The sequence below is a fragment of the Talpa europaea genome, assembly GCF_964194135.1.
Source record: "Talpa europaea genome assembly, chromosome: 9".
NCBI classification, from domain to species: Eukaryota; Metazoa; Chordata; class Mammalia; order Eulipotyphla; family Talpidae; genus Talpa; species Talpa europaea.
The window spans coordinates 13,289,637-13,315,947 of NC_140076.1; the positions used below are offsets into that span (position 1 = coordinate 13,289,637).

The 26,311-nt window shown below is 44.3% G+C and overlaps 2 protein-coding genes across 2 annotated transcripts; both read right to left on the bottom strand.

Annotated features, from left to right (window-relative positions):
* Nucleotides 1–4,069: 4,069 nt before the first annotated feature.
* FUCA1 (alpha-L-fucosidase 1) lies at nt 4,070–17,473 on the bottom strand (the record flags this gene model as incomplete). Its single annotated transcript, XM_084244103.1, has 8 exons — nt 4,070–4,210; nt 4,716–4,815; nt 5,843–6,033; nt 7,095–7,295; nt 8,467–8,572; nt 14,485–14,622; nt 14,968–15,102; nt 17,100–17,473. The coding sequence occupies 8 exons, from the start codon at nt 17,471–17,473 to the stop codon at nt 4,070–4,072; spliced, it is 1,386 nt and encodes a 461-aa protein (XP_084100229.1).
* Nucleotides 17,474–21,961: 4,488 nt separating this feature from the next.
* On the bottom strand, nt 21,962–23,008 carry CNR2 (cannabinoid receptor 2; the record flags this gene model as incomplete). The annotated part of the gene is made up of 1 exon (XM_084243716.1): nt 21,962–23,008. One exon carries the CDS (start codon nt 23,006–23,008, stop codon nt 21,962–21,964), a length of 1,047 nt encoding a protein of 348 aa, XP_084099842.1.
* Between the last annotated feature and the right edge of the window lie 3,303 nt (nt 23,009–26,311).

Sequence of the window (26,311 nt, forward strand, 5' to 3'; positions counted from 1 at the left end):
TAGTGTGGTGCTTAACCCCTTGTGCCACCAGGGAGGCCCTGAGATCTTACTGCTTTCTAATGTGCTTATTCCTACAAATTTCCACCTTAACATTGTTGTCACTGCATTCCATGAGTTTTGGTGTGCTGATTTTTAATTTTCATTGATCTCTATATATTTGTAAATTTTCCTTGGGATTATTTCTTTGCTGCTTTGGTAGTGTGAATGCAGTTTAATTTACATAAATTTGTGAATTTCTCAGTTTTCCGTCTGTTATTGTAACTTTTTCAGTGTGGTCAAACTATGTATCTTTAAATCTAGTGAGACTTAATTGTTGGCCTAAAATACGGTATTTTCTTCAATCCTTTTTTCTTTTTGTTCTGCAGATTCAGTTATTTCCATGTCCTATCTTTAGGTTACTGTTTTCTTCTGCCAGCTAAAGTCTCTTTGAATCCCTTAGGTGAATTTTTCTCTTCAGTTATTGTACTTTTCAGATCCAGAATTTATGGCTTCTTTTTAGGTTTTTCTAACTCTTTATTGATATATGCATTTCATTCATTTGTCATTTCTTGACTTTCTCCACATCTTGAGTGTTTTGAGCATCTTTAAGGTGATTATTTTCAAGTCTTTGTCTAGTATATCTGCCACCAGGTCTTCTTCAGGGACAGTTTCAGATTATTTAGCTTTTTCTTTGGAATGGTCCTTCTTTTCCTTCCTTCCTTCCTTCCTTCCTTCCTTCCTTCCTTCCTTCCTTCCTTCCTTCCTTCCTTCCTTCCTTCCTTCCTTCCTTCCTTCCTCCCTCCCTCCCTCCCTCCCTCCCTCCCTCCCTTCCTTCCTTCCTTCCTTCCTTCCTTCCTTCCTGGCTTTTTTTTTTTTTATTTATTTATCTATACAAGCACTGGGGTATAGGCCAGAGGCATGGGAGGGTGAGAGAATTCACCAGAGACAGAGCAGGGAGCAGAACAGGCAGAAGGACGTAAGTACACTGCTGAGGGGAGCAGCGGGCACAACAGGAGCAGTCTGCCTCCCCATGCGGGTTGCTCCCTGGCCAGCCAGGAATCCAACCCGCCCTACAGAAGCTGCGGACAGCTTCACAGCACCGTGCTCAACCTGCTGCACCACCAGGGAGGCCCCTTTCCTGTTTCTTTGAATATTTTGTGATTTTTTTTTTTGGGGGGGAAGTTTGTTGTTTAAAACTGGACATTTAAAATATCAGATGGTCTCACTTATAGGAGTAACACAGGGAAACAGAACAGAAGATGAGGAAAAAGGCAAAAACTTTCAGGCAAACCACAGATCTAAGGCATGCAGTAGGGGAGGGAGTGGGAGAGGTATCAAAACAGGGGAGAGCAGAAGGGACTATGGTGATGGTGACAGGTGCTGCAGTAGGGGGAGAATTATGGGGACTACATGAGGGGAGAAATAAAATATTGTACAAAAATGAACAACGATGTAAGAAAAGATATAAAAAAACTGGACATTTGAATCTAATGTGGAACTCTGGAAATCAGATCTTCCCTCTCCCCTAGACTTTGCTGGGTTTTGTGACTATTTTTGTTTTTGCCTTTTTGATTGTTGTAGGCTGTCTCTGTGCTGAGGATGTCAGAGGTGTAAATTTAAGTTTCCTTTTCTGAATCTCTCACTGGGGATACCTCGTTACTTTCTAGTTTCTCCCACACAAGTTGTTGTTTTAAATATCCATCTTTGATGTCTGGCTACCAAAAGGGTAAAAATGAAAGAAGGGGGAAAGGGTGATAGCCCTTTAAATTCTCTGGAAGGCCACTTAGCCAGCTTGCAACAATGCAGGGAGGTGTAACAATGGCTGCCCACCTCTTTGTCTATAACTTTGTCTACAACAATCAATGATCAGAATGCAAATACTAGAGATATTATAGTACAAATATTAGGATCCTCCCTGATGGCGCTAGGGGTTAAGCCTCAGTACTATGAAGCTGTCCATAGCCACTGCAGCATAAGTTTGATCCCTGGCCATGGAGCTAACTCACATGGCGTAGCAGACCTCTCCTGACTCGCCCACTGCGCCCCTCAGCAGTGTATTTCAGACAATCCACCTGTTCTGCTCCCCATTTGTTTCTGAATCCTCTCACACATTCCCATACCTCTGCCCTACACCCCAGCTCTTGTTTGCATAAAACCGTCAAAAAAATTTTTAAAAATGTACATATATTGCCAATATTTATTCTTTTTTGCCCTTGGTTCCCACAAGCTGTGTGCATTTTGCTCAAAGGCCAGGTGCACAACTACCTGCTACATGATGGGAACAGGTAGCTGAAACGGAGCAAAGTTGACCACATTTTACCATTTGAGGCTTCCTCTGGAAGATGAAAGCCTTGGGTAGTACCCAGAGTTCTAAAATAGTCACATCAGACAGATTTTGCCAATATAATTGTTCAGTTTTTTTTTTTTTTAAGATTTATTCATACAAGAACCAGGGTACAGGCCAGATGTGTGGGAGGGTGAGAGGATTCACCAGAGACAGAGCGGGGAACAGAACAGGCAGACTGATGAAATACACTGCTGAGGGGAGCAGCGGGCGAGATAGGAGAGGTCTGCTGCGCCATGTGGGACCCTTGCTAGCCAGCAGGGATCGAACCAGCGCTGCAGAGGCTGCGGACAGCTTCACAGCGCGGTGCTCAACCGACTGCGCCACCAGGGGAGGCCCATATAATTGTTTAGTTTTGAGAGAGATTCCTGGCTTCCTTGCCACTATCTTCCCAGGGTACTCTCTAAAGACTATGATCCTTTGGGCCTCCCCGGTGGCGCAGCGGTTGAGCGCTGGGTTGCGAAGCTGCCCGCGGCCTCTGCGGCGCCGGTTCGATCCCCGGCTGCTCCCCGGCCACCGGAGGAGGGTCCCACATGGTGCGCAGACCTCTCCTGCCGCCCGCTGCTCCCCTCAGCAGTGTACTTCGGTCCTTCTGCCTGCTCTGCTCCCCGCTCTGGCTCTGGTGAATTCTCTCACCCTCCCGCGCTTCTGACTGTACCCAGTGCATGTATAAACAAAACAAACAAACAGACCAGCAAACAAATAAATAAAGCATGCCTCTATACAAAAAAAAAAAAAAAAATAAAGACTATGATCCTTTAATTATGTTGCAGACATACATATAGCCTATGATACTGTTTCTTTGGTATTTACATTTGTAAATGTTCCAAATATGCTTGAGAAAAACATACTCCTAATTGTTAGGTAAAGATTTCTAAAGATATCTATTCAATGAAAAGAAACAAAAACTTGATTAAATCTATAACAGTTAAAGAGGCTGAACTGATAGACAATTCAATAGAATGGTACTGGAAGTGAGGAGCAGAAAAACTAAAGGAATTACGTTCTTTGTTCTATAGAAGGAGACGTGGTAGGCCTTACAAAAAGAAAGACACATTAAAGCTATAAGCAGTCCATATAGAAACCAAGAGAAGAAAACAACATGCTTTCTGGTAGAAATGATTTGACATACAAAATTTATTTGATTATATTTTAAAGAGGTCAGAATCACACTCATTTTCTTAGTAGTATCACTGTAAACAGACTAGATTTCAGAGGTTTTCGTTTGCTGTGAAAACTTTAGAAAAGTTGATCATTGGTAGCCTGGGAAGGCTTTCCTCCCCTCCAGACTCTCCTGCTCCTTGGGAGATTTGGGGAATGTTGGTGACAACTGATCCTGAACAAATATCATGTGGCTGAGCTTGCTAAACCCTTTTCAACTCTCCCATAGGCAACAGGGTGAACCGGCTTATTCTTTATCTGAAGTCATTGCATCTGCAGGCGGGTTATCAGAGAATGAAAGGAGGTTTCCACTGTCGATAATTTCCAAAGTTAGGAATGGACTAACTCAGAGCTTTTAACTGTTTAATTCCTTCTGATGATCAGAGAGAGAGAGAGATGCTAGCAATGGACCTCAGATCTGAGATCCACTGAGACCTCAGTATAGTATACTCAGTTCCTTGATTAAAACGTGCCAGGAAAGCCATCGCTGGGTAGAGAAGAGTGGTTTATTACAATGATGGTGCTATAAGAGGAAAATAAAGCAGCCAACAGCAGGTGGTGTCCTCTCCTCTTGAACTCCAATGATCACATCACATCTGCCAGCTTTATAGTCCAAGCAAATGCAACTGGGAGAGCATAGGGTGGCACCTGGGGCAGATTAATGAGGAGCCCTTCAGTGGGATCTGTGGACCACTTCAGATCTTTCTGGATTCCCAGCATTGTTATCTGCAGAAAGCAAAAGGGAATTGAAAGAACATCAATGCACTGATGCATATAGAATATGGCCTGAACACAGTGGGAAACTACATGGTGGGCCAGGGTGGGGAAGACAGTCAGAAAGGGGAATAAAGGTGGGAGAGAGGGCCTCCCTGGTGGCACAAGGGGTTAAGCACAGCACTGAAGCTATCTGAAGCCTCTGCAGCACGAGTTCAATCCCCAGCCGGCCAGAGAGCAACCTATATGGCACAGCCGACCTCTCCTGTCTTGCCTGCTGCTCCCCTCAGCAGTGTTTTTCAGTCAGTCTGCCTGTTCTGCTCCCCACTCTGTCTCTGGTGAATCCTCTCAGCCCCCACACCTCTGGCCTGAACCCCAGCTCTTGTATGCATAAATAAATAAATCTTATATATATTAAAAAAAAAAGGGAAACCGGGGAAGTAAGGGAAATAGAGAACACCTGCCAATTTCCTTAGGAAAAGGCGCATTTCAGAAAGGACAGATGGAAGCTCCTTACCTGCGTAGTTGAGGTAGTTTTGGGGGTCTCAAGTCTTAAGATTCCATTTTCTGGCCAGTGGAGGAAAATGGCATAAACAACAGATTCTTTTGAGGTATACCTGGAAAAAGAACACCTTTCAAAGATTCCCTGACACATAACCTTATGCATGTCCCTTTCAGTGGCCAATTCTGAGACCTGGAGTCTGGATGCTACTTGGGAGCACTGCCAAGTCAAACTAACTAATGTTTGCTGGATGAAAGTCGTCCTTTGAGGTTCTTTCTGGTGGTATCTTCACTTTCCCTCTCTATTGGGTTGCAAGTTTAAAAAAAATTTAACTCTTACACTAGTTATTTTCACACTGAAGCCATTTGCCTTATTCAAATCTTTTTTCAACTACAAATCCATGTGGTAACAGCTGAGGGTACAGGGGTAAGATGCCATGAAGGCGTATTTGTTTGTGAGAGTTCACCGCATGTAGAGGATAAAAAGCACTAAGCAGAAACTCACCCAGAATAGTGGATGGCCTGTTTCCCTTGACCTGTGGTGTAATGCTGGCAGATGCCTTTTCTGAACACTTAGTGTGACCCTGGCACTCTGCACGGTGCTTGATGTTGTCTCATTTAACCCTCACAACAACTCTAATAAGCTCAGAATCATCACCCTAGTTTGCAGTTGAAAAAACGAAGTCCCAGATCAAATAACTAGATCCAAAATTCCAAGAAAGAATCACAACTTCTTCACTTACTAGATTAGTCATCCTAGGCAAGTTAGATCGCTGCCCTGGGCCCCTTTCTCACTTGTAACATGGCGATTTACTTTGATTGTTGAGGGATTCAGTGAGTGGCCAGGATTTAGAGTGGAGCTTGACATACTGTGGGTGCCATTCAAGTATGAACTATTACTGATTTTAGGAGCAGGGTAACAATGTCACTGACTGATGCTTTGTAGCTTTTTTCACCAAGCCTACTACCAGTCTTTCTAGTCAAAGATGTCCTGTTGGCCTCAGATATAAACTGGAATACAAATGTAATGGCAAAAGAATAGCGTTAGGATTACCTTGAGGTGACTTGCAGCTTGGCTGATAACACCGGGGCTCCAAGGAGACACCAGTTCAGAAGGGCCCCAGCCCCACCCTACAGACTCACCAGACAGTTGTCGTGTTCTTCTCTAACTGCACCCGCCACGGTTTAGAGGCATAGATGGCCTCCCCATTGATGTTCAACCACTTCCCGACGGCAAGAAGCCTTTCTTGGAAGATAGGAACAATCAGTCCATCTTTAGTTGGTCCAATGTTGAGAAGATAGTTGCCTCCCAAACTGACTGTCTGGACCAGTTCCTGGAGGGGACAGAATCATGAAATCCTGCTATGAGTATCAGGTATGAATAGATATTAAGGAGAAAAATCTAGGGTACATCCTCTCCCTGCTTTGTGAATAGCCTCTATCCTTTTAGAAATATTACATACTTTTGCCATTATAAAAGCAGGACAGGCTTACATGAGAAAACTGAGAAATCTGCTATAAGATGGAGAAATCAGTTAATGTGTATTCCAGGGAGCCACCAGGGCACTTCCCTGTGAAGCTGGGTCTCCATGGAGTCCGCGGTAGTGGGCTGGGTCACATGCCAGAGGTACCAGGTATGGGCAGGAAGCTGAGCACAAGGCACAGGGCTATTCGGCATCACAGTGAACACTGGGGTCATAGAGGGGAGGTGTGGATCTGCTGTGGAGACTTGGGGAGATAGAAGAGAGCTGAAGGGTCTTGGATAATACTCAGTACGTGATGGATTATATAAACACATATGCCAGAAATGGAAAGCATCCTGCAAATAGATGTGTCCTCCAAGGCTTTGGAGCAGGAGGTGTGCTTACTGTGCCTCATGCCGGTGCATGGCAAGGCAGTCCAGAAAAATTAAGGTCACACAGAACATTTTAAAAAGGAGAATTCCTTTGTTTCCTATAGTCACCTAAAGCCACCCCAAGCTAACTTTTGATGTTTCCTCTCAGTCTTGCTCCTCTACTGTTAATTTTATATAGTTGCCAGAATATGTAGATTATTTTTTTTAACTTAGCTCTCTAAGCATTAACCTATAGTATATTCATGAATATTTTAATAGCTAAGGAAAATTCCTCAATCTACTTACTTATCCCTTTATGGTGGTAAAAAAAAAATTGAAACCACCTCTATGTCCAACTGAAAACGGGCCTGAGAAGAACACCTCTGTCCACAGAGCTTTCTTCTCTAATTATAATTATTTCCTCAGGACGGGTTTCCATGAGAATGGGCAAGAGCCTTAATGGCTCTGACCTGCACTCACATCTAGGGTGCTGCTACCACTTTCTGTGACAAGGCTAGCTTCAGAAAGTAGCTACAAATAACCAACTCCCAGGCATCTTACTGAAATGATCTCCACGTCACTGGCAATGTTGGATATCACCATGTTGCGACGGTAGCCCCAGGACAGCTTGTCTATGCTGGTGCACATCTCCCACTTGTGATCCGGCAAGGTCTGCGGCTTGAATTTGTCTTGACAGTTGTAGTATCCTCCGTGGTGGCAGGAACAGTTCTGGCCCCATCGGTCATTCACTACTACCTCGTCCTAAAGATGCCAAGAGCACAGGGTCGTCAGGTGTCAATCCACTCAGCTTCCTTACCTAGTGCCCGATGATCAATCTGAGTCTCCCTGGAAGCAAGGAGTAGGTTTAACCTAGAGCGGGAGTTCTAGGGGCCCTTTTGCACTGGAGGAGGATTTGATCAAGGCTGAAGACAGTTTCAGTTTTCACAACTGGGGTGGTGCTAGTGCCATCTAGTGGATAGATGACGCAGTTAAATATCTTAGAATAGACAGGACAGCCCCCCCCACAGCAGAGTCACTAGGGCCCAGGCTGAAAAACCCTGGTCTAGTGGAGATTTGGGTGGAATCAGTGCTGGGGGACCCTATCTGAAAGACCCTTTAGTAAATAATTTCTTCTGTTAGAGGAGAAATGTAGAGAAGACTTTTTTGAGGTTACAGAGTTTGGAAAGCTGGAAATATGAATCAGGTATTTGAACCAGTCCAAAACCTTCTACAACACAATTCTGACTTTCTTTGTCTAGGTAAAGAAAAGTCAACAATCAGATATTCTTTTCCTCCCTCCAACATTTGGCGAACCTATGAGAAATCATTACATGGAACATGTTAAAATAAATGTTTAATATTACTATGAGGCTCATACGTGAGTGTATCAAATACAAACTGTAAATGGGCAGCCACCTGAAGTGTAATGGTGTGGATTCTGGGGAGAAGGAACAAGGCCAAGAATTTGGCTGTAAGGGAATTAAAATTTCCCATTGAGTGTTAAATTACACAATCAACATAGAGTACACAATCAACATAGGTGAGGTCATAGTTATCTGTCTTTTATTCCTACCATTTAATTGTATATGTTTTATGTATTAATTTTTGGGATGGTTTTCTCATGCATAATGCTTGTCTGCTTACTAGTTTATTTTCTCTATGGCAGTCTGGGTCATCAACATACTATTTCTATTCTACTGCTTCAGTTTAAGCCTATTTGACAAAATCAGGAATTGAAGAAAAAGCAAGCATACATTCAAAGAAATGAGAGAAAAGAATTATAGGAGCAACATTTACATCCGTGACACCCCTGGTTCCTACTAACCCCATGCTGATATTACTATTAACAACTGCTGCTGTTATTGCCATTACTCAAGATCTTGGCTTTCATTTGTCATAACATAAATAAGAGATAAGTCACAGGGTTACATACCTTTACTGGACTATCATTGTAGAGCCAAGAAAGAAACTCAGTAGAGTTCCAATAAGAATCTGGACACTCCCACTCTCCATCAGACCAAATCAAGTCAGGTTTGTACCTGAAAGGCACACCATCAGCAGTGAGCGCCTCGGAGTTCACGCAAAGTCAAGTCTTACAGATATATTTTTGCAAGAAATATTTAAAAATTAGTTTTCTCCCATTTTGAGAGCACCATAACATTATCACAGAGCAAAGAATGTGGAAAACTAAAAAGGCAAAAATAACGCCTCCTCCCTCCCTGTCAAAAAACAACTCTTTGTGGGCCTCCCCTGGTGGCGCAGCGGTTGAGTGCTGGGTTGCGAGGCTGCCCGCAGCTTCTGCAGTGCCAGTTCGATCCCTGGCCGCCAGTGAGGGTCCCAAAAAACCAAATAAAAACCCCCAAAAAACCCCAAAAAATACAACCCTTTGCTAACATAACCACTGTTCTATATGCAGTATTTTGGTATATTTGCTCCTAACCCTTTACTTATGTCTTATAAAAAAGTAGAGCTGTAATATATATATATATTTTTTTTCATGTAGTTAGTTGCTGGAAGGAAACCAATCTGTTTGTGTATATATACACAAATTGCATATATATGTGTATGTGTATATATTAGTGTGTGTGCATATATACACACACACATACGTACACACATACACAAATTAGTTTCCTTCCAGCAACTAATTACATGAAAAAAGTGGTGCCCTATAGGATTAAGGTTTCCAAGTTGAGGATGTACTGAGCACTTGAACTATTCTACCAAATGCACTTTGGGGGATGACTACCCAAAGCTTTAACTGTAAAGTATCTATTGAGTCCACTTGAGCCACAGCTGCACCATTTACATCTTGTTAGTCTGAGCCCTATAAGGTGAGAGTGTGCATGTATATATCTATAGGGTAATCAGTATCACCCCCATTTTGGAAGGCTCAGCAGGGTAACTGTGTCAGGTAACAAAGCTGGTAAGAGGAGGTAGAACTCAAGTGCAGATACTCCTGACGCCAAATCCTGCACTGCGTCCAGGGAAAACACTGCCCATCTACATGACAGAGAGCAGAGTCTGTTTTGGGTGGGCCTAAATCACACCAGGCACTTCACACTCACTATCTCATTATTTCTTACAATGACCCTATAACGTATATTATACCCATATTGCAGAAAAAGACATTGCGATCTAGAAAGATTATATGGTTTGTTGAGGGCCACAAAGTAAGAAAACAAAACAACACTGGATTTTAGATCCAGTTCTGTCTGACTCTGAGCTCTGCTGGTTTCTTACAACTGCATTATTTCCTTACAAAGGTCATCTGGATACAATTTTTTTTTTTTTTAAATCTAAACTGAGAGACAACTGTTGTCCTCTCTGAAAACAGACATCAGAGAAAACACATACGTAGTGGGAGACTTCAACACACCACTATCAACAATGGATAGATCAACAAGACAAAAAATAAGTAAAGAAACCAAAGCTCTAAATAAGGACCTAGAGCAATTGGGCTTAACAGACATCTATAGAACACTAAACCCCAAAAAAATGGAGTACACATTTTTCTCAAGCGCACACGGATCATTCTCCAGGATCGATCACATACTGGGGCACAAGACAAACATCAACAGATACACCAAGATTGAAATCATATCAACCATCTTTTCTGACCATGAAGGCATCAAACTAGAAATAAACCATAAAAAGAAGGCAAGGAACTTTCCTACCTCATGGAGATTAAAAACCACACTACTGGAAGACCACTGGACTAATGAGGAGATCAAAGAAGAAATTAAAAAATTTTTTGAATTGAACGACAAGGAGGACACCAATATCCTAAATGTATGGGATGCAGCAAAAGCAGTAATAAGAGGAAAATATATAGCAATAGAAGCTCACATCAAGAAACAAGAAAGAACTCAAAGAAACAACCTAATCTCGAAGCTCAAAGATCTAGAAAAAGAACAACAAAAAAACCCCAAAACCAGTAGAAGAAAAGAAATAATAAAAACCAAAGCAGAAATAAATGAAATTGAAACTAAAAAAATAATCCAAAAGATCAATGAAACCAAGAGCTGGTTCTTTGAAAAAATCAATAAAATAGACAAACCCCTAGCCAGGCTCACAAAGGAAAAAAGGGAGAAAGCACAAATAAACAGGATCATCAATGAAAGAGGAGAAATCACAACGGACACAGCAGAAATCAAAAGAATAATCAGTAACTACTATGAACAGTTATATGGAAACAAGTTTAACAATCTAGAGGAGATGGACAAATTCCTACAACTCTACAATCACCCAAAGCTAGATAAAGAAGAAATAGAACACCTAAACAGACCAATTACAATTAGCGAAATTGAAATGGTAATCAAAAACCTCCCCAAAAACAAAAGCCCAGGACCTGATGGATTTACAAATTAATTCTACCAAACATTCAGAGACAAATTAGTGCCTATCCTTCACAAACTCTTCCAAAAAATTGAGAAGGAAGGGACAATACCAAACACGTTCTATGAAGCCAACATTACACTAATACCAAAACCGAACAAGGACAACACAAAAAAGGAAAACTACAGGCCAATCTCCCTAATGAACACTGATGCAAAAATCCTCAATAAAATTTTAGCCATCAGAATCCAACAATGTATCCATAAGATAATTCACCACGACCAAGTAGGATTCATTCTAGGGGCACAAGGATGGTTTAACATCCGAAAATCAATCAACGTTATCCAACACATCAACAAAAAGAAATATAAAAACCATATGATAATATCAATAGATGCTGAGAAAGCTTTCGACAAAGTGCAACACCCATTCATGATAAAAGCCCTTGAAATTCTTGGGATACAAGGAACATACCTCAACATCATAAAGGCCATCTATGACAAGCCAACAGCCAGTATCATTCTCAATGGTGAAAAGCTGAAAGCAATTCCATTAAGATCTGGAACAAGACAAGGATGTCCACTCTCACCACTGCTTTTCAATATAATACTGGAAGTCCTAGCCAGGGCAATAAGACAAGAGAAAGACATCCAAGGAATCCAAATAGGAAAAGAAGAAGTCAAACTATCACTATTTGCAGACGATATATTATACATAGAGAACCCCAAAAACTCCACAGAAAAGCTAATTCAACTCATCAATCAGTTCAGTAAAGTGGCAGGATACAAAATCAACACGCAAAAGTCAGTAGCCTTCCTATACACAAACAATAAATCTGAAGAAGAAGAAATCAAAAAAACCATCCCTTTTGTTATTGAAACAAAAAAAATCAAATATTTGGGAATAAATCTAACAAAAGAGGTAAAGGACCTATACAAAGAAAACTATAAAACACTGTTAAAAGAAATAGAGGAAGACACAAAGAAATGGAGAGACATCCCCTGCTCATGGATTGGAAGAATAAACATTATTAAAATGGCCATCCTTCCAAAAGCAATATACAGATTCAATGCTATTCCAATCAAAATTTCAATGTCATTCTTCAAAGAAATAGAACAATTATTGATGAAATTCATATGGAATCACAAAAAACCCTGAATAGCCAAAGCTCTCCTGAAAAAAAAAAGAAGGGAATGGAGGCATCACACTCCCAGACTTCAAACTATACTACAAAGCCATAATCATCAAAACTGCATGGTATTGGAACAAGAACAGACATACAGACCAATGGAATCGAATAGAAAATCCAGAAATAAACCCACAGATTTATGGTCAACTAATCTTTGACAAAGGAGCAAAGACTATGCATTGGAGCAAAGAAAGTTTGTTCAATAAATGGTGCTGGGAAAACTGGGTCGCTACATGCAAAAGAATGAAGCTTGACCACTACCTCACACCATACACAAAAATCAACTCAAAATGGATTAAAGAACTAGACATAAGACCTGAAACCATAAAATATATAGAAGGAAATATAGGCAAAACACTACGTGATTTGCACATCAAAGACATCTTTACAGACACATCACCCAAAGCAGTGATAGTGAAGGCAAAGATAAACAGCTGGGACTACATCAAATTAAAGAGCTTCTGCACAGCAAAAGAGACAATAACAAAAAGAAAGAGAAACCCCACCAACTGGGAGAACATTTTTGCACCCAACACTAATGATAAAGGACTGATCACAAAAATCTGCAAAGAGCTGATGAGACTCAACAACAACAAAGAAAATAATCCAGTCAAAAAATGGGCAGAAGAGCTAAAAAGAAACTTCTCTGAAGAGGAAATGCAAATGGCCAACAGGCATATGAAAAAATGTTCAACATCACTTGTCATCAGGGAAATGCAAATCAAAACTACCATGAGATACCATCTTACACCAGTGAGAATGGCACATATTAAAAAAACTAGCAACAACAAATGTTGGCGAGGGTGTGGAGAAAAAGGAACTCTTCTGCACTGCTGGTGGGAGTGCAAACTGGTCCAACCACTGTGGAGAGCTGTGTGGAGATTTCTGGACCTACTAAACACAGAGCTTCCATATGATCCAGCAATTCCACTCCTAGGTGTTTACCCAAAGGACACAGAAACATCAATTCCAAAGAACACCTGCACCCCTATGTTTATAGCAGCACTGTTTACAATAGCTAAGCTTTGGAAACAACCCAAATGCCCAAAAATAGATGACTGGATCAAGAAGATGTGGTACATATATACCATGGAATATTACTCAGCATTCAAAAAAGATAAACACATGCAATTTGCAGCAACATGGATGGCGCTGGAAGGGATCATGCTCAGCGAAATAAGCCAAAAAGAAAAAGAAAAATACCGGATGGTCTCACTCATAGCAGGAATCTAGAAAACTTAAATAAGGGACCAGGAAAATGAATAACTATAAGAAAGTGAAAATCAAAATCAACAAAAAACTATGAACCAGAGACACTTTTAGGGGGGCGGGAGGGGAGGGATTGGGGTCAGAATGGGGGGGCTGCAATTGTATGGGGAATATAAAAAATTAAAATTAAAAAAATTAAAAAAAAAAATAAAATCTAAACTGAGAGTCCAGGTAAAGCCTCTTAAGCTTTAAAGGTCCATCATTTTCTATGAGCCTGCAGAAAGACGGGCGAACTAGGAATAAAATATAAAATATGGTGACAAATCCAAAATGAAAGCAATCATTTTAAGCATGACAGTGATAACTTATTTTGTACCAGGTATTGTGATATTTTTCACACATTATTCTGAGTGTGGTATATAAGCCACTGTTATTCCTGCTTCACAAAGAGAGAATCTGAGGCTCAGAAGGGTGATCTGCTGAAGGCTTGCAAGTAACAAAGAGCCTGAGCTCAAATGCAGGCAGATCTGCCAATGCCAAATTCTTTTTTTTTTTTTTTAAAGAGCCTTTTTTGAAATGGAATTGTCAATTTGTTTTGTTTTGTTTTTTTTAAATAGAGGCATGTTTTATTTATTTGTTTGTTTGTTTGTTTATACATGCACTGGGTACAGTCAGAAGTGCGGGAGGGTGAGAGAATTCACCAGAGCCAGAGCAGGGAGCAGAGCAGGCAGAAGGACCGAAGTACACTGCTGAGGGGAGCAGTGGGCAGCAGGAGAGGTCTGCGCGCCATGTGGGATCCTCCTCCGGTGGCCGGGGAGCAGCCGGGGATCGAACCGGCGCCGCAGAGGCTGCGGGCAGCTTCGCAACCCAGCGCTCAACCGCTGCGCCACCGGGGAAGCCCTGCCAAATTCTTTGCAGGGTCCCTTAGGCCTCATTACCCCTCTCCAAGGTCCTGACAAAGAAAATATCATGCAAAGGAAATGAAATTTTGACTTACTCTCATCCTTGGTTTTGTTTGATTGTTTTAATTTATCAAAGCAATATGAGCACATTATGGAAGTTTTGAAAAATGAGAGAAAAAAATATATTGTGTCTTAACACAACCTTCCCTCTATTTTAATATTTTCTAGATTTTCATCATAATCCCCCAAATTCACAGTATCCACAGGAAGCTCTGATTTGTGTGGTAAATATCACAAGTTCAAAACCTTTTACCTGTTAACAAGGTCATATAGCTCTGGCATTGTTTTTGCACTGACAAAATGCTGAGTTTTGCAGTTATTCTTCTTATCAAGTAGGTAGAGTGGATGAAACCATTCCAGGAGTGAGTGATAGAGTCCATAGCGTATGTGCCTTAGACAGAAAAATAGGACAGCAAGAGGAAAATAATTTATTTTGAGAAAATCTCAATTGTAGCATTTTATATCTAAGTGAAACTTAGATTTGGTTTACCAACAATGATTTGGTTTACCATGCTTTTGATAATGCAAATGGGATGCTGTGGTCTAGCCTGGAGATCCTTCCTAACGAGAACGAGATAAGGTCATGAACTTCTCTGATGGTGTCACCTCTCATCACATGAAAACTACCAAGCACCAAACATTGCTAATTCAAAGGCTTCAGAAGCCCTTTGGGTAACTCACTAAATGCAAGCTTAGAAAAGACACATGAGTGGAGAAGGGATGAGTAGACACGCACCTCTTCCGGATGGCGGCTCCCAATTCACCAACCAAGTCACGATGGGGTCCCAGGTCCATAGAGTTCCAGTTCCAAGACACGGGACTTGGCCAGTTTGTGAAGCCTTCGTGATGCTTTGTTGTCAGGACAACATACCTGTGGACATCAAAACCATGTAAGCAAAGAAGTGGGCTTTGGGCCATGAACATAACTTTACCCAGCATGCCAGAGACTTTTTAAATGGCTGGGAGCACTCGACAACAGGAGGTACTCTTAAACAAGAGACTGTATTAGTGACACCCAGGGAGCTGCTGCAGACAGTTCCCCTTGGGTACTGCTCCAGGAAAGCAAACTTGAGGAAGCCACAGTCTAGATTTCCCTGCTGAGGAGGAGTCCCAGAGGGAAGGAAGGAACGGGCCAGGGAAAAGAATCCTGTCTTTCAACTCTTCTGGGTATTAATAATTAGTTTTTTCTTTTTTAACCCTTTGCCCTAAAGGAGAAAGAAATCTCTGCTTGAAATAGCAGAAGATAGAAAAGTAAACTGTTTTACCAAGTCCAAGTCTTTGCCTCTCATTCACAGAGGTAAAACAAGACCCAAAGAATTGCGGGAGAAAAGGCAAGTGTTGAAATAACCAAATCACTCAACATTTCATTTACTTTTGGGGCAGAAAAATCGACATTGTCTGGCAATGCAACAATTTAAGTCAAGCTGGTATGGGGAACTCTGAGACTAAGAGCCAGATAGTACTTCATGCTTTGTGGGCCACGGTCCCCTTTGTGGCAGATTCTTCCTCTTCTTCTTCTTTTTATTTTAAACAACCCTTTAAAATTGTAAAAATCATTTTCATCTCATGAAGCTTACAGAAGAAACAGACAGGCGACCAGGCCCTCTGGCCATGGTTTGCAGGCCCTGGTGTGCTGAAACAAACTCTCAGCATGGGAGTCATGAGATTGGGTCCTCGGGCATTAGATTCCTCCCAGTCATCATCCTGTCCATAAAACCAGGGGCAGGACAAAGGACAAAACAAGGGGGCTGAACAAAAGATGTCACCTAGATTTTAATTTTTTTCATTTATAAATTATGGCTCTCTAAGGCTCCTAGAAGACAGAGACACCTACACTCTTCATGTTCCTATATATTTAATGGCAAACACTATATGTCAATTGTATTTCTCTTTGGCACAAGAGAACTTAAAACCTAGCAGACCACTAAGAAGACAAGGCAAGGGTGGAAAAACTGCTTTAAGCCGGGAGCTGGGAAATCTCCCCGCCTCCACTCTCACTCTCCTCCAGCCCACAGACCTGTCTCAACACCTGGCAAATGCCTTTCCCGGGGATTACTCCTTCAGGACTGGTCCCAAACTCCAAAAGCCTCAGGGGCCCTCCCAGTCTCTCTCCATCCCCGCCACCCCCAGCCCTGCTTTTCCGTTTTCTGAACCGTCCACACGCAGGCAGGCTCCAACTGTCAACACACCTGACCACTTGGGCACTTTGTGCAAGGCACGGAGGGCGGATGACGGAGGCCCACGACGCGGCATCTTTCTCTCCCTTCCCTCTGAGCGATACTAAAGCTTAAGAAAACAATTCCTTTCTGTAACCGCGGCAGGAGGCTGCAGGGAGGCCAAGGGCCTGGCTCAAGTTCACGGAACTACGGCCAGAGCATAACGCTGGCTGGAAAGCCCGGACTGCTCACCTGGAGGGCACCTGTCTTGCCTACCTGGAAGGGCCGGGCGGTGTCCCCCAGCTCGGTCCTCTCCAGGCCGCGTGTAAGGTGCAGACACAGCGCGGGGACGCTGAGGGCTCCTCCGCGCGCCACTTCCCGAGGCCTGACCTCCTCCCGGTGCCCGGCGGGCGCCCCTCTGCGCCCCCACGAGCCACCTGCTCGCCTCTTCAGGCAGCGGAGCGCGATGCCCAGCCGGTCTCGCCCCCGGCAGAGGCCGCCTCGCTCCGGCCTCCCCCCCGCGGCCGCCCCCCCCCCCGCCGCCCCGCTCCGGCCCCCCTCGGCACCCCCCCCGCCGCCCCGCTCCGGCCCCCCCCTCCCGGCCGCCCCGCTCCGGCCCCCCACCCCGGCCGCCCCGCTCCCGCCCCCCACCCCCCATTCCGGCCCCCCCCCCCCCCGCGGCCGCCCCGCTCCGGCCCCCGCGCGCACTCACCGGGCGCCGGCGGCCTGGAAGAGGTCGGCCCAGTGGTCGGCGTCGAAGAAGCGCGCCGAGAACTGCGGCCCGAAGTCGGCGTAGCTGAAGCCGGGCGGGTAGTTGTCGCTCACGAACCGCTCGTACTGCGGCGACGCCTCGCCCTTCCAGTGCCACCAGAACCACTCGCTGCCCCAGGCCGGCACCGAGAACACGCCCCAGTGCACGAACACCCCGAACTTGGCCTCGTCGAACCAGGCCGGCAGCGGCCGGGCGTCCAGGCTCCGCCAGTCCGGGGTGTAGCGGCGCCGAGGGCCCGGCCGCCGCGCGAGCGCCGCCGCGGCCCACAGGGCCGCCAGCGCCAGCAGCAGCAGCCGTCGCCGCGGCGCGCCCATCGCCTCAGGCCTCAACCCCGGCCCCAGGCCGCCGCCCCCTTTTAACGCGCAGGTGCGGGGGCGGGGTGAGGCCCCGCCCACTGGGGCTAATGATTGGCTCGGAAGGAAAAGGGGGTGGGTCCTCTCCGGCGACCGAGTCGCCTCGCCTCCAGGTCAGCCGGCCCTGCGGCGCCCTCTGGCGCTCGAAGGGGGAAGACGCAGGGAGATGTTGACCCGCTCTGTGGATGGAGGAACGAAACGTTTACAAAGGGCTTTTTTTTTACCCAGTTCAATCCTGAAGGTGGGGAAGGTCCTTTGAGTGCGAGAACTTGCAGTAGTTTATTTTGCCGTTATGAGTCACAGGGGACTTTGAAATATAGTATAGCAGAGAAAGCCTAGAGGAAGACCACCAGTTGAAAGGGTGTTGCAACAGCCTTGGTGGAAATAAAGGGGGGTGGGGGGCGTAGAAAAATGATGGTGGGGAGGAAGCATTCTCCCCACCTCTCCAGCATTAAGAGGAGGGAGCAGAGTGGATGCTGAAAGAGGAAGAGCCGGTGTGACTATTTTGTCTATTATTTATTGAACTTGCTTTGGAAATTTTTGTTGTTGCTATTAAAGATTTATTGATCTATGCATTCAAGAGCTGGGGTACAGGCCAGAGGTGTGGGGGTTGGGGGGTGAGAGGATTCACCAGAGACAGAGCTGGGAACAGAACAGGCAGACTGACCGAAATACACTGCTGAGGGGAGCAGCTGGGGAGACAGGAGAGGTCTGCTACCCATGTGGGTAGGCAGGCCAGGATCGAGCTCCTGCTGCTGGGATAGCTTCATAGGTTGTGTCTTAACTCCTTGCACCACCAGGGAGGCCCTGCTTTGGAAATTCTGAGGCATTTCCAAGAGCTTAATCTGATTGGAAAAACAAGATTGTTAATCTGATTGGAAAAACAAGACCCACACACAGGCCAGCACAAAGGAATTTTAGAGCAGCAGGGCCGGAATTGAGAGCCCCAGACTCAAGGAACACCTGTGTAAACCTTGTTTGACAGGAAAGTCAGTAAATCCTCTAACAAGAGGTGAAACCCTCAGGTGTGGGAAGTCTGAGGAGCCCAGGAGGCATAGCCAGTCCCCACCTGTCAGTGAGAACTGCATGTCAGAGTTGAAAGGGACTTTGGATACCTTAGCACCATCTCCTTCTGTGGTGTTCCCCTTTGATGAAGCAGGAAACTGAGACCCAGAGAGGGTAAAGGAGTTGCCCAAGGTTTGGGCAAGGTGTGGTTTGGGTCAAAGGTGGGTTTGGAACCCAAGTTTCCAGAGGCAGAATCTATCTCTCTTGCACTGGGGAGGGACAAGCAGAGCCTGTGTTGACTGAACGTCACTTCCTCATTCTAGGAGCCATAAAGGTGATTGCCAAATAAACAGGCATTTTCTTTGTCTTCTGTGTTTCTTTCCTTGCAAAATTTTATTGAAATGTTGTCTAAAACAGTACGTACTAACACCTTTAAAAAAAAAAGGCAATTCATCTGCACACATATTCTAGTGATCAAGTGAGTAGTGGTCTTTGATGTTACAGAACTTGGGGAAGATAGAGTACTATGACCATCACCTAGTCTTATCCTCAGCTAAAGTGTAAATCTGCAGGGGCAGGTGGGGGGCAGGTGGGAGGCAGTGCAGTAAGTGGACAAAACCAGAAGCTAGAAACCTGGGATTCCTGAACTGACACCACCTTGTTGGGTCTCCTCCGTGAGTCTGGGCTCATTTCCCCAGCTAACCAACAACAGCAGTTCTCAGTGATACCAAGAGGCCCTCTCCCTCCTCGCTCTCCCCCTTCATAAACTCTCCTTCTCTGTCTTCACATGGCTTTTCCCGGCCCCGCTGGCCTCTTGGCATCTCCTTTTAAGGGCACCCATCATTAGATTAAGGCACACTTTGATCCAATATGAACTTATTTTAATTTAACAAATTATATCTGCAAGGACTATTTCCAAATAAGTTCATATCAAAGGTTCCAAATAGAAATGAAGATTGGGGGGAGGGCAATTTTAAGGTTCACCTTATTTTTTTGTAAAGCAAAGAAATGGCTTGGTTTTTTTAAAGGTAAATTTGCATGGTTACATATTGTTGGTCCCGAAAGTTGGGATATGCTTTTTTTTTTACTCATTGGTAGGGTCTTTTCTCATTTTAGCAGAGAAAATGCCCAAGTGCCTGGCATAAATAGATACTCAGTAATTATTTCTTCAAGGAATTGTTAACATAAAAATGTTGGAGATCATTTAAAAAGGCAAAGCACTTTTTTGGGGAGGGGATCAAAGAATTGCAATTCAGGGAACACAGATTCAGGTGAAAATCTAAAATGTGTCCCCACGAAGAACAAAATTTGGAGTTATGTTGCCACAAAGTAAGGGACATCACCAGGAGCCACCAGAAGTTAGAAGAGGAAGAGGGATCCTCCCCTTGAAACTTTGGAGGGAACATGGCCCCACAAAGTCTTTGATTTTGGATTTCCTATTTCCAGAATAGTGAAGGAATAAATTCTCTTGTTTTAAGTCACTCTGGAAATTTATTGCAGGAAATTAATATGGAGGTATAAAATGAAATACACTGAGAACCATTAATGAGTTAACGATTGCAGTAATCAGGTGTTACAGAAATTTAAACTACCCTCAAGGACGCAGAATTTGACTATACTAGTTCAAGAGGTTATTGGTTAAGCGGGCTGTCCTTGGAGCCAAAAGAACTGGGTCGGAAATCTTTGGTAGATATTAGCAGTGTGACCTCAAGCTAGTCATTTTTCCTCTTAGAGGTTATTATGAAGATGAAGTGAAATATGACGTTTGAAAGCACTAGTGCATGGTCCGTAGTAAAGACTCAATAAATGTCAGTCAGTATTTAGGCCCAGAGCACACAGGAGGTCAACTCTGCTTAAAGTTGTTTCAATGAATCCCTGTCACAGGACCCTGATGACTTCCTTCAGTGTCCCATCTGTCATTATTTATGTATTTATTGGCTCTTTCCCCACCAGAATATAAAAAGTAAACTCCATTAGACAGGAGCAGTATCTGACTTATGGATAGAGAGCCTGGACCTGGCATAGAGGCTCCAAGGCCTGCCCGCTTAACCGCTAACCTCTTGAGCTGGTGTAGTCAAATTCTGCATCCTTGAGGGTAGTTTAAATTTCTATAACATCTGATTGCTGGCACAGAGGCAGGCATCTTTGTGAGATGGGTGGATGAGAGAATAATCAGCGGCATCTTGTCTTGAAAATCTTAAGTGAAGACACGTTTAGTATCTTTCCTTTTATTACATCTGTGGTCCCAAATAATTACATTTATATTTGTCCACAATACTCCCTGGTGCCAACACTTTCTCTTGCTTACTGGTAGGACCAGCCTCCCTGTTTCCCAATCCTGGGATCTTCAAATGCATAGGGCTGTGTTCTTGCAGGAGTTAAGAGACCATGGGGTGTCAGCCCTGTGCCTGTGCCTGGCAAATAGCCAGGCAATTTCCCCATTCTCCCACTTGCTCTGCCTTTTTTTTTTTTTTTTTTTTTTTGTGGGCCCCTCACTGGCAGCCAGGGAATGAACCAGCGCTGCAGAGGCTGCGGGCAGTCTCGCAGCCCAGCGCTCAACCGCTGCACCACCAGGGGAGGCCCTGCTCTGCTTTTTATTTGTTATAGGACTGTGGAGGAGATGAGGGGCCAAATTGAGGGATGACTGGGAATAATTTGGGGATTTATACAATCTTGGTGAATATGTCCCTTTTTCTTGTAGTTGGCTTAGACTGGGACCCTGATAAATACAAACAGGATTTCACAAGGTCAATACCATTCTCTGAAGATTCCATGTCTTAAGTGATCCCAGCTGACTGGTTTCCCTGGACACCTCATTGGTCACAGTAGCTGTGAGTGGGGATTATCAGGGTGGTGGGTGGGCTACTGCCCTGAATTAGAGGCTTGTCAGGTACCTCAATTCTCATCACTTCACAGTTTTGGGTCCTTAGAGGGAGGGCAACCTGAAGGTGGGATTTCTCATAGCTTCAGAATCAAGGAGATGCCAACAATGAAACAGAAACAAGGGCTGGCTGACCATCTCATCTGGTACCCTGAGATCCCAGAAGAATCATTCACCCTTCTCATCAAATGTCCTCCAAGTCCCTCAATGCTGAGTCTGAAGGCTCACCCAGATCCTGTGGCCTGTGAGGGTACCGGCACTAAGGCTTCCTGACTCGGCATGCACCGAGCTGGTTCCTGGCATTCTGCCTCCTGCCCACCGTGCTGCCCCTCACAAGGCCTGGTTACTCAAGACACTGTGTGTAGACAAGCATGGCCATGCTGCCCCCAGAGGCCCATCCCAGAAGGGAAGTGTCCAGGCCCCCCAGGTCCATCCCAGAAGGATGAGAGGATCAAGACCATGCTCCCTCCTCCAGGGAGTGAAAAGATTCCTGACTTGGCTTGTTTAAAATGGGGAAAGAGGCCTCCTCTGCCATCCGGGCAATAGAGACTTCTGGAATCTGATCACTGGGTGGTTTTCACATCAGCCTCCGTCTCAGTGACCGAGGACTTGGGAATCTCCTCTTGTCCTTCAAGCCCCAGGCCCCTCAGGTGCTTTTTCCAGCGGGCCAGGCAGTGCTGGGCAGAGGAGCGGATCTCCCCACTCCGCAGGGCGTAGATGATGGGGTTGACCATGGAGTTGACAAGGCACAGCAAGGAGCAGAAGGCAAAGGCCTTCTTGACCTGGTCACTTAGAGTGGTGGCCAGACTGTAGACCATGAGGGTCAGGGCTGGGGACCAGCACAGGAGGAGCACGGCCAGCACCACCCCCAGGGTCTTGGCCAATCTCACGTCCAGTCTCATCCGGGCCATTCCTGGCAGCTGCCTGTCCTGGTGCACAGTCAGGCTGGTTACATGCTGGTGGGCCTTCCAGAGGACATAAGCATAGGTGTAGATGATGCCAGAGAAGAGGAAGGCGATGAACAGGAGCCAGCCCAGCAGATAGTTGTTGGGGATGAGGGGGAAAAGCTCCGAGCAGGTGCCTGGACAGCAAGTCCATCCCATGAGGGGCAGGTAGGAGACTAATGCCGAGATGACCCACATGATGACCAGGGTCACCAGCGCCCTCCCTCGGGTGAGCAGGGCTTTGTAGGTAGGCGGGTAGCGCAGACAGAGGAATCGGTCGATGGCAGTCAGCAACAGGCTGCCCACGGAGGCTGTGAAGGTCATGGTCACGCTCCCAATCTTCAACAGAAAGACAGCCTTGGAATCCACGCCATGGAAGACATGGAAATTCACAAAGTTGCAAACAAAGATCACACTGGCCAGGAAGTCAGCCCCAGCCAAACTGCCAATGAACAGGTAGGAGGGCTTCCTGCGGAGGCGGTGGGAGGACAGGATCAGGTAGAGCACAGCCAGGTTCTCCAGGGTGCTTAGCAAGCCCAGTGATGTGCACAGCACCGCCACAGCTACCTGTTGGGAATGGCTCAGGACCATGTAATCCTTCATGGGGTTGAAATCCAAGCCATCCTTGGAGCCATTGGCTGTCTCCAGCCCCCAGCATCTCTCCATGTGTGTGTGTGTGGAGGGGAGGGATCCTTCAGTTGTTGCTGGGTCTGTGAAGAAGCCTTGCTGTAGTAAATGGAAAGAACAAACAAGTCTTTTTAATCAGTGTGATGGTGACCTCTGCACTCACTGACTCTAGCCACTCTTCTCACCTGTGCAGATGGAACGTATGTTGAAATAGCAATTTATAATTTGTTCCACTATGTTTTACCCTCTCTCCACTTTAGTGGAGTGCCTCATCTGAACTGGTTGTTTTAGCAGAGGCATGTGGGAATTCAAGAAGCAGAAGTGACTTGCAAGCTTTTTGGTTTTTTGTTTTAAAAAATATTAACCTAAGACTTCTCTTTTAAAGTAAGGGAAATCTCCAAGGGTTAAAACAAAGAGGAAATCGAAACCACGAGAAAGAGTGACCTTGAGTGATAAGGTGGAAATTTTTTTTTTTTTTTTGCATTGGTGTTTGGTTTGGTTTGGTTTGGTAAGATGCTGAAGTTTGAACTATTTAGGGACAGGAGACCAGATGTTGGCTTCACACTGGTAGGATTGTGGGACAAAATGTAGGAGTCCAACTAAATTTGATTGTCAGATAATGAATCATTTTTAAGTATAATTATGCTCTAAATATCAAAAATTAAACAGCCAAACATACCAGGATACCCAGATATTGTATGGGACATAGTAAAACATTAGAAAGCAAACTAGAGCTTTCTCTTGAGTGTTGTTTTCTTAAAAAAAAAAAAAGATTTATTTATGAGTACAAGAACTGGGGTGCAGGCCAGAGGTGGGGGTGTTTGAGAAGATTTACCAGAGATAGAGTGGGGAGCAGAACAGGCAGATTGACTGAAATACACTGCTGAGGGGAGCAGTGGGCGAGAAGGGAGAGGTCTGCTGTGCCATGTGGGTCATCTCCCTGGTGGAGAATCAAACTCGCGCTGCCGTGGTGGTTGCCTATAGCTTCATAGTGCTAAGACTTAACCCCTGGTGCCACCAAGGAGGTCCATTTGAGTGTTGTTTTCTATCCAAGCATATAAGATCCCCACATATAGAGGCCCACAGAATTTGAGCTCACAATGCAAAATTATAAGATTCATAGGGAAACAGGAACAAGAATGAGCAGAATTAGACTTTTAAGAACTTCATATGATTCTCAGATGCATATTATAAAAAATATATTTCATCTGATTAAACAATGAGGAGTCAAAAACATTAGCATATAAAGAGAGACTATCTGGGCAGATCCAAAAAAGAACAAATAGAATTTCTGGACATGAAAAATAAAGTCATTGAAAAAAGAAACCTTACTAGGTTAAAGAGCAGAATAGACTAGTTGAAAAGTCATTGGTCTGGGGGGTAGATCTGAAGAAATTTCTCAAAATGCATCACAAGGAGATAAAGAGATGGAAAGTATGAGAGAGATTAAGAGACATGAAAGGTTCAATAAAAATGTATAAAGTATATCTAACTGGGATTTCGGAAGGGAAGAATAAAATTGGTGGTGGGTATTAAGGAGTTGATATTCAAAGGGTTGATAATGGAGAATTGTCCAGAATTATACTGGACAGAACTTTTCAGGGTCATCACAGTGAACTCCAAGCAGAATTTAAAAATCCAACTACACTGTAAGAAAACTTCAGGATACCCATGACAAAAAGAAAAAAAATGAAAGTAGTCAAAGAGAAAAGTTATAATACTTGCAAAAGAATCAGAATTAAATTGAAAAGCAGATTTCCCATTAGCAAAGGCCTCATTACAGTGGGAGTAAAAGCCAGAGTACTGGCAATGATTGAGAAGGCCATATGTGTTGTGGCCTCAGTACCTTGCTGACCTCCTTACTTTCACACTTGGTCAACCAGCTTTGGCCACACTGGTTTCCAGATGAGTGCTCCCTCTTGCCACAGGGCCTTTGCACTGACTCTTCCCTCAGCCTGAACTCTTTTCCCCCAGATTTATGCTTAGTTCAGTGCCTCACCTTTTTGAAGTCTTGCCTCTAATGTTGCCTTTTCAATGACCTCACCCTGCCACCCTATTTTTATACTGCAGCTCATCCTGCACATTTTTTTTCAAATAACATTGGACGTTGGCTAAGTCTTAGGTGGAAAGTAGGTTTCAACAAATTTAAAATAAACTGTAACAAACAAACCATGTTCTTGGACCACAGTGCACTTTATTTAGAAATTAAGAACTGAGAAAAATATGACTAATAAACTTCATAGATATGAAATTTTAAAAACACACTTTTCAATAATTCCTGGTTAGTCTGAATTGAGATGTGCTGTAAGTGTAAAACATATACTGGATTTCAAAGGCAATTTGGAAAAATAATTAATTTTTTATATTAATTACATGCTGACATAATAATTTGGATATGTTGGGCTAAACAAACATTTATTTAGCTCCTTTTTATTTATTAATTTTTTGATAGAAGTACTCTTGGTTTATAACATTATATAGATTTCATATAATTCATATAATAGATTTCATATAACATTATATAGATTTATAAAGGATATAAATCAGTAGATGTTTGTCACCAAAAATCTAATTTCTGTTCTTTACCATATAATTGATGTCTAATTATTATTATTATTATTTTTTTTATTTGTTTGTTTTGTTTATACATGCACTGGGTACAGTCAGAAGCACGGGAGGGTGAGAGGATTCACCAGAGCCAGAGCGGGGAGCAGAGCAGGCAGAAGGACCGAAGTACCCTGCTGAGGGGAGCAGCGGGCGGCAGGAGAGGTCTGCGCGCCATGTGGGACCCTCCTCTGGTGGCCGGGGAGCAGCCGGGGATCGAACCGGCGCCCGGCGCCGCAGAGGCCGCGGGCAGCTTCTCAACCCAGCGCTCAACTGCTGCGCCACCGGGGAGGCCCAATTGATGTCTATTTTTAATGTGGGTACTTTAAATGTAAATGACAGGTGGCTCATGTTCTATCTTTATGGGAAGGCACTGGCTCACTCTACATGCTGTGCTGCCTGTTTGCAGACACCGGGGGGCATACTTCTCAGCATCCACCAGGCAGCCCCCAAACCTGTAACCTTGGGGCTCCACTGGATACCTCGTATCCCCTAACATTTCTGCTTCCTTGCCTCTTTGTCCCATGGGTCCTTACCCTGGGGAGCCTTCCTTCTTCACCTTAGTTCTGAGCTCCCCTTTCAGCCAGTAAAACCTTCCCAGATCCTCAGTCACTCGGGAACCCTGAGCCTTACTCCTCATCTATTATAACCAGCTCTGCATTATTCTTTTCTCCACCCAGATTAACAACCGCACTAACCAACATTTGCATGGCAGTTAAATTATACAAAACGTTTTTC